Consider the following 9,265-nt stretch of genomic DNA (forward strand, 5'->3'; position numbering starts at 1 on the left):
TGTGCAGCCTGAAGGGAAAATTGACTCCAATGACTCTGGACCAAGCTAATAAGCCAGTCCCTTGTTCTACGCTTTGCTTCATAGGGAGCGTCTGGAACCTCAGCTGTTGAGAAGCGTGGAATCGAATTTGGCTTGATTGTGAAGGAAGCCATGCCATGGAGTTTACCACAAATTGCGCCCAGTGTAAACAAATCATCGCCCACAGCGACAAGAGAAGTACCGAACCGAATGACATATTTTGCCATCAATAAAATGTCTTAAATATTACTTTACTTAAACTTTACTTGCTCAATATTTGGATGCATGACCAACATGGATTCGTTCACTTCCTCTGCTGCCATTGCCAGAAAATTGACATCATCATTCGCAACTCCTCCTTCCCGGCTGAAATTCATCCTGTGAAATTGAGGTCAATGGAATAAATCCCAGATGGAGGTCTGCAGGGAGATGAGAATTGAGTGAAATTGCATAAGAGGGCAAAGACCATGCTACTCTGGAGCATCAGTGAAGGTTTTATTTGAGAGGCGATCATGACACTTATTCCTTGTTATTAAAGCATTTCCTATTATAACAAGTTTGCTAAAGCTGCAGATGCTCCAACATTTTATTTTCTTTCATAATTCCAGCGTAAAGCTCCTAAGATGGCTCTGGGTCACTTCGCCCCGTTTATAAATGTGGGACAAATTAGTTTAATCCCTTCCAACTCCTACAATTTCTTCTGACTGTGGTTCTGAATACAAACATGATGATTTTCATGAAATATGACAGATTATGACTCCTGATTAAATTACTCTTAGCACTTTCCTACTGGTAGATGATATTTATCAGTGTGACATAACCACATTTCATTGCTTTTCAGGCAAATTAAAAAATATATTTTTAACAGTAAGTTTGAAAATAGATGACTCCTTGTACATTTCCAAAAATTCAAGAGCATAAAGAGTTCCACTGTTTGTTTTTTTTAATTAATTTTGGCCCATAATTCCTTGCAATTTCTCAGTAAACAAAAGACTAACCCAGTCTGTGAAGTGGATTAATGAAACATATTGTCTTGACTACATAGCCATACTTTATTATCTTATGTTGATAACTTTTCATCTTCTTAAACAAAAGCATGTTGTTCTGATGTCAGCCCTACCTTTAGAAAACCTTTTCATGTCCATGTGATTTATCAGCTATAGAAAATGTTTTCCCTTTTGACCAACTCACACAAAGTTGGTTGATGAAAACATAATAGAGCTACAAGTCCATTCAGACAGAGAATGAAAAGTTGAATGTGTGGTGAATAAAATCACTGATTGTATTTCTTTGAAGCAAACATAATAATACCCAAGACTTAGGAGTTATTTGTTTTGAGCGTTTGATGTTTTATGGTGGAATGATTTTATGGAAACTGATATTTTCGACCGCAAAAAAAGTACATTGTAAAAACACATAGATGTAACTGTACATAGTTTGAATTTAGTTGTAACATTAAACCTCAGTTAAATTCTAATCACGTTTACGACTTTTTTTGATAACAAATCCTGATCCCATTAATTTGAAGAAATGTTTTAGATCAGTTATAGGAAGCATAATCTGTTTATATTTGTTGGATTATTTTATAACGTGTCCCTGTCTGACAAGAGTGGCACTCTGAGTTGTCTGATATTCTGTGATACTAATACTTCCTTAATTTGCTATAAAAATGCTATACATCAAATTTGACTCAAAAGAAACTTGACTTTGTAATTCAACTCCTTGAAATTGGGCCTCTGTCTCTTTAAGAAATTCCTGCTTTTTCCAAAAATCAATATTCAATATTTCAACAGTAAAAACAGTTTTTAAAACATTTTAAAAGAGCTTGGCTTTAAATAGCATTTTTGTGCAACGAAATGGACCTTAGAAAATGTGTGTTTTAACATAACTGGAGGTCTGTTGTCTGCTGCACAGTAGCGACTCTCATCACCGAACTGCGGCTCTGCGCTGGCTGTGGCTGCTCGGCTCCCCGCCGCGCTGCTTTCCCTGCGGGGCGGGGTGGCGCTCAGTCCGGCGCACTTTGCCGCTCTCAGCGCACCGTCTGTCCGCCTCTACCTCGACACGACATGGGTGTAGAGAAGGAAAAGCTGAACACCAGCATAATTATGGACGAGGACGAGTTCAACCGATCCATAGAGCCCATTCTGATGAAGAAGGGGAAGGTGTATTCGGAGGCACCGGTTCGGGATCCAAACGAGATCAACACGCATCTGAAGGTAAAGTCTGCGCGCGCGCGCGGGGAGGGGGGCTCTACTCTTTAAAAGTGAAAACGTCCGAGGCTCGACGTTTCACTTTGAATTATCACTCATATAATTACTTCACTGTGAGCGTTTTGTTGCTATTGTCGTCATTGTGAGGCTGTTTCATCAGTTCCATGAATACCTGGAAGTCGCTGCCTGCGCGTGCATCCATCATCTCTTAACTATTTCCGGCCTGCAGATCTTTGTTGCTCATTTTTCAAGGCTAATCGCTTTGTGCTTTGGCTTTTGTCAGAAAAACCAAAGTGTATGCGGGACTCCACTAAAGTAATTCAGGTTTAAACAAAATTGCATTATTATTATTATAAACATTATATTTTACACAGAAAGATGTCTGTTTACTGTACAATATTTGCAGTCAGTATTGGTCCAGCCTGTGAGCCTTTTTAGGAATGAAGGAAATCCAGTCAAATCCACTGATAAACCATCTATGGAAGTGTGGACAGGTGCCAAGTGGAAATCAGCAACTCTGTAAAATCTGATGGAACAGGAACACATGATGTTCTCTAACATTTCCTAGCAGATGGCTGCTACTTTGAACCTTTTTCTTTCCATTAAACTTTCCACTTAACATCAAAACAGAAAAGTCAACTTCTTTTTCAATTACTTGAATGCATTACACCGTTTTTAGAAGGAGAATCAATAGATAACCATTAAGTCAGTGATGTTCTACGTGATTTACATACATTTTTTGTGGCTCTTATTAAATATTCTAGTATTCAGTAAAACCTAATTTTGAACTTTAATTAGCTATGATGAGCAATAATTATCATAATTAACAGATGTTAACTTTATTTAATTCAAATTCAGTTCAATTCAAAAATACTTTATTAATTCCACATTTAGTGAAATAATATATTTGCCTCTGGTCACTTATCCTTGCAGGGTCCATTGCTGGTGCATGTCTTTGGAGGTCGTTGTGCAGTGTAAAGTCTCCATTTCTGAAAGAATACTGAAATAATTTCCTAGAATAAATAGATTTTTTCCCGTTATTGGTTTTGGTTTTTCATTGATTCTTTCCAGTTTCTTCCCACAGTACAAAACCGTCACTGTGAGGTTGACTGGTCTCTGTAAATTGTTTGTTTGTCCTGTCTACCTTTATGTTACCGTGTGTTGGACTGCCCAGGGTGTAGCATACACTACATGTGGTGATCACTCAGTAGCTGTGTTTTCATTAACAAATTGAAATCACAAAAATTAATTTGACTAATGGAATCACGTACATTCTGAAAAAAGAAAACTAATTTATATTCCATTTTAAATTATTTGACACACCAACAATATTTAGACATGTATAGTAATGTATGTTGGAGGCCCAGCTGGTGTTTTTAGTGCTCTAAACAGGTGTTTAGTTTGCTTATGACTTGGGCCGGCTCTGACCGCCGTGTCTCAACAGGTGGGTTTCGAGGACGTGATCGGTGAGCCGAGCTCCGCCCACAGCTTTGACAGGGTTTGGATTGGGAGCCACGCCACCTTCGAGCTGGTGAAGTTCTTCTTCTACCGCCTGCTGACCACCCTGCTGGCCGTTCCCATGGCCTTCACACTGGGGCTAGTCTTTGGAGTGCTCAGCTGTGTCCACATCTGGTGAGGACATGTCCCCCTGTCCTCAGGCTTCGCTCCTTCTCCAGGTCTCACGTCAGAGACAGAAAACAAAGATTAAAACCCCAACAACATCTTGGTGTCTCCACCCTAAAGACGTAAAGCTGCAATACATTTATTGGGTTTTATTCTAGACACAGTGCATCACTGTTTATTTGTCTAATTATGTATTAGTTATGTAATGTGTGATATGTCATAAGCAGTACGTTGGGCCAGCTGCTCCCAGGTTCATAACCCATCAACTTCACGCATGAAGACTTAATGGAAAATGATTTTAAATACACATGTAAGCGCTGCCTGGAAACTTTAGAGGAATGCTGAGCTCCACTGGTAGCTAGAAAAAAAATAAAAATAAAGTCCTGTTTGCTCCAGCAGACAGACGGGGTTTCAGCAGCAATTAAAGTCCCTTTTCAGACCAGAGTGGAACTTTCTTTATTTGCTCGTGGAGCAGAGCAGAGAAACTTCAGCACGACCTCTCAGCAAGATGTCAGAGGAATTCATCAGAGAGACGTAGAGATGCTGCTCAGTTCATCTGGAAGATCACACAGACGATGAGCACATGCTAACAGAGCCGAGGTCAGATTAAATAATCCAAACTGAGTTTTAGGAAAGTTTCCATCTAGATCCAGGGAAGATGCTTTAGAAAAGCTGATATGATTTTGTTTTAGTCTGATTTATTTTGACTGAACTTGTGATGTGAAATCTGGATATTACTATTGAATGTATGATAACCACCAACAGGGCTTAGTCCAGAGTCAACCTTATGATTTATAATTTTTGAGTCTTTTAATGGCAGCTTCCAGACGATCTCTCACAGAGAAAACATAGTTTAAAACATGGTGGAAATTTAACTTCTACATTTTAGATTACAGAGATTGAAAGGATAATTTAGGGAAATCCCTGCATGGTAATATGTAATTTTATGGGTTTCTTTTTTTAAATAGCTTACTTTTGACTCAACTTTTAGGGATGGAGAGACCAGGCTGTTAAACGCTAATGAATTATAAACCAATCATTATATATATATATATATATTTTTTTAGATATAAAATCATAGCTGATCAGCTTCCAGGTTGTTCTTCTCCAGCACTTCTACGACAGAATATGTTGTCGACCAACTTTATTCTTCAAATACTTTGAGTTTCTTCTTATATTATGCCAACTTTTCTTCTTCTACTGTTATGACTTTTATGCTGTATGACTTTATTCCCATATCAGTGAGAATTTTTCCTCATTTTATTTCGATTTCATTCTTTTTGCCTGTGCAGGCTGGTGATGCCAGTGGTCCAGAGCTTCATGATGCTCCTGCCTTCAGCGCAGAAGATTTGGAGGAGTCTGATGGACATTTTCGTAGTGCCGCTGTTCCAGAGCCTGGGGAAATGTTTGTCCTCCATTCAGATTGAAACCACAGAGAACTGAAGCAGACAGCTCTCCGTCCACCGTGACGACGAGAGAAGGGAGTCGTTGGGAAATGTTAAAAAGTTCAGTATAAGATACAGAAGGAGGTGTGCAAAATAAAAGACAATCATCGGGGAAAAGAAGTTTAGAGTATGACCAGAAAACCTCATCTTGCTTTAGCCGATGGTTCCGTAGCATTTACTTAATTGTTCTGTTTGTTGTTTCCTCTGAAGTGGGTTTGGGTGAAGTATTGATGACTAGCTAGTAAAGGTATATTTCATGTTTTAATGAAGAGTGTCTCAAAAAGTTGCTATAATCATGTGACTTTGTCAGTGGCCTCAGACAGGAAGCTGCGTGCTTTAGGCTTTAGGATGGCGCTAAATTTGAGTCTTATTTTGAAGTGAGAAAGGAAGTTGTTTCGGAGTTGTTTCTTTGGTTGTGTTGTTGGATTGACTGTTAAAGACTGCTTGTTGGACTAACAACATTTTGTTGCAATTGCAGTAGAAAAAAAAAGTTTCCACCATCTTTGAATTGCGTGGCAGCCTTCGATGTTTGTAAAGTTAACCTTCAGCCATTTGCATCAAATTTGGAGCTTTCAGAGCTGAAGAGCTATTTCTGAGTTTCTTTGTGAGTTCATTTGGTCAAATATTTACTATGACAGTAAACAGGTGGACAAGCTAAATGCTAGCTGCTACTTACGCTAAAGTTATCTTTTTTACCGAGCCTCAGCTGTGTCATCTCTAGTTCAGATCTAAAATACTCAGAAAAATCAAAACAGAACCTAATTCAACATTAAGCAGATTTATTTTTACAATACCAGGTTAAAGAAGCACAAAAATACTATTTTTATGATCTTTTTGGTGAGATGTAGTTGTCAAATTTGGACCGGGATGTTTTACTCTTATTGGAAATAATTTAAAAATTCTCTTACTTATTCTTACATTCATAAGAACCCGAGTCTTATCAATTGGACTTAGAGTTACACTCCCGGTAGTTGATCAAGTTTTCTTTGGATTCAGCCGACAGCTAATCTTTTCTTGCTAATGCTCAGGTGAATTTTAATGAAGCATTTAAGAAAAAAAAATCACCCAGACTGCTGTAGTCATCTGACAATATAATGAATTACAATTCTGTGAGATTCTCCGGGACCAGATGACAGTCTTACCTGCTAACTGTAGATGACATTGACTGTTTTGGAATGCTTCTGAAAACTCAATATTCTAAAAATATATTGACTGAGGTTCAGACAGGTCAGATGTATCCTGAGTAATCAGAAACACGTAGACAGTTTGTGTTTTTTATGAGTAATAATCATTCATGTTTGATATGACATGAACTTTTTGAGCACCACCGAATGCTGTTGTGTTTGAAATTGTGACCAAAAATCATTCTTGTCATTCCATTTCTGTTCAGACTAACTTCCTGATATGTTAGTAGATGTAATTTTTCTGCTCTATAGAAATATATAAGTTGTATATATTGCAAAATATTCAACTATAAGCTAGATGTAGAGAGCTGACAGAGAGAATACATTATATTGCAGAAGTTTATCCAACTATTCAAAGCTAAAATGCAGCATTTGCACATTTGCAGGCATTTACTATTATATCTACTGTGTTGAATTTAGATGACATTGACCATAATGCTGGGCATCTATTTTATTATTTAAAAATGCCAGAAGATGCTGGAGCTCCTCTGAGAACAACAGGAGCTCATGCTGTATTTCTGATCGACACACGTCTTCAGAAGTGAACCTCCATGAGATTCAGGCGTTTTCTGTCTGTGACTGTTTGCTGTGAGGCAGAGACTCTGGCTCAGGCCAAACAAACTGCAGCTGCAAACTGAAAGGCATCCAGGAATGATTTCATTTGTTTTAGTGTTTGCAACCGTTTGGGGAAATTGAAGTTGTAAAAATGCTCCTTCTGTTTTTGCTGTTGATGGTCTGAAAAGAACTAGTGACACAATAACAGAACTGGAAGACTTTAATCTCAAATTTCTGAGAAAAAAGCTCATATTGCCTCAGGCACTTTCCTCAACAAAAGTCAGAATTCTGAGATCAAAGTCAGAATTAATTTTTTGTTCTTCCAGTGGCCCTCTTCCATAGGAAAACCATCACATCCGAGTGCAAAAACTTTTTATTGAAAAGCGAGAGGGTTTTTTTTTTCTTTTTGAAATTGATGTGTTTCCATTTTCCAAATTTATTTTCGTATTTTCAATTTGCACAATTTTATGGGTGATGAAAATGCAGTTATTGATATTCCTCTGAATTAATACAAAACTTTGCTTTGACATTCTTTTTACAACACGTCAAACTGCAGTTTGAAATTTTGAAGCTTGAGTGAAGAGAAAGCTAAAAACAACTAAATAGCTCAACGTTGCTATCGTGTTTCTACATGGATGAACTCCAGCTGATCTCTACAGTCTATTAGAACAAATCTGGACTGCAGATCATTTAGAAAAGGTGACAGAGATTCCCTCTGTTTGCCAAAGTATCAGTGATATAAAAATCGGATTAAATACAACACAGCAGTTCAGACTGAGGACACTTTGAATACTGTCTGGTTTGTAAACGATTCAGTACCACATATGAAGGAGGCTCAGATGTCATTTTTGGGGTCTCTTTGGGATCAGAACTGGTCATATAAATTTCCAGATAAGGTTCTATCTGGGCAGACAGGTGAAGGTTTATTTTTTTTCTTTTCCACAGCCACATTACAGAGCAGCTATGCACGTAGATATGAAAATAACAAATCCAACTCAGTTCTCAGATTATTTGTTTGCTTTCTGACTTGATTTACTCTTATGATGGGAACTGAAGGACACCATGTGTAAGTTATCTAAAATAAAGATTTGGTTTCCCCTTGAGGAAACAGTTCTGTGTGTGGTTTGTTGTTATTTGGTTGCAGGAGATGAGCCTGGTTGAGTTATGCGCATCGGTGCCAGAAAGTTCTCATAAATCACCGTCGCTCATATTGCCTCAGACACTTTCCTCTACAAATTTGAACTGTGTGTTCATGAAACATCACCCGAGGCTCCACTGTCAGACCTGCAGGTCTGCGCAGCGTTTGTAGCTCAATTTGGGTTGCTATGGGAACCTGTCGTCAGCTGAAGGAGTTTTTGATAAACAGCACTCCTGGTATAAATAAAATGTCTGCCGTTACGCTCCTTGTTATGCTATTTAATCCAGATCAGATCAAAGTTAGCGTTGTAACAAACACAGTAGTGTAAAGTACGCCGTATGCCGTCTGCAGACCGATGGCTCACATCAGGTCAGATACCAACATTAACTGTGACCATCTTCAGTTTTGGAAATGAAAATCAGGGGTGAAGCACAGCTGAGAGAGAAACCTGCTCACCCTGCAGCTTTTATTTTACTCCTCTGGAGCTGAAAAAACCTCCGAAAGGCTCAGCTTTTATTTTAAAAATTCCTTTGCTCTTTTTAGGATTATTTAAGGAAGTTCAAAAGGTGCTTAATGTATTTAGTGATTTCCAGTACAGCTTTGGAAAAAATGAAGAGACCGCAAGATTATCAGTTTCTCTGATTTTACTTTTTCTAGGTTTGTGTTTGAGTAAAATGAACATTGTTGTTTAATTCTGAAATTCCAAGAAAAACTTTAGTATTTATTTGCAGAAAATGAGAAATGGTCAAAATAACGAAAAAATGCTGAGCTTTCAGACCTCAAATAATGCAAAGAAAACAAATTCATATTCATTTAGAAACAACAATACTAATGTTTTAACTCAGGAAGAATTCAGAAATCAGGAGGTTTTCAATGAGGTTCAGTGCAGTGAAAAAAATAAATCCTGCTCCTTTTGGAAAGGAGGTGCATACGTACTGTGAGCACTTAGTGCCTAAAGCTAAAATACGATCAATAAGATAACCAATAACATAATCACTATGATGTCATCAGTTTGTGTTCCAACAGGATTTCAACGTTTTGTGGTTTCATGAATATTCATAACCACTATGATGTTTCATATATGTATTTATG

At 37.8% G+C, this 9,265-nt stretch overlaps 1 protein-coding gene across 1 annotated transcript; it reads left to right on the forward strand.

Annotated features, from left to right (window-relative positions):
• Positions 1–1,963: 1,963 nt before the first annotated feature.
• cav2 (caveolin 2) lies at positions 1,964–8,145 on the forward strand. Its single transcript, XM_088006582.1, has 3 exons — positions 1,964–2,234; positions 3,673–3,860; positions 5,144–8,145. The coding sequence occupies exons 1-3, from the start codon at positions 2,085–2,087 to the stop codon at positions 5,292–5,294; spliced, it is 489 nt and encodes a 162-aa protein (XP_087862708.1). The 5' UTR covers positions 1,964–2,084; the 3' UTR covers positions 5,295–8,145.
• The last annotated feature ends 1,120 nt before the right edge of the window (positions 8,146–9,265 follow it).

Source organism: Poecilia mexicana, unplaced genomic scaffold (genome assembly GCF_051168715.1).
Source record: "Poecilia mexicana isolate PSO_F unplaced genomic scaffold, ASM5116871v1 scaffold_6, whole genome shotgun sequence".
Lineage (NCBI taxonomy): Eukaryota > Metazoa > Chordata > Actinopteri > Cyprinodontiformes > Poeciliidae > Poecilia > Poecilia mexicana.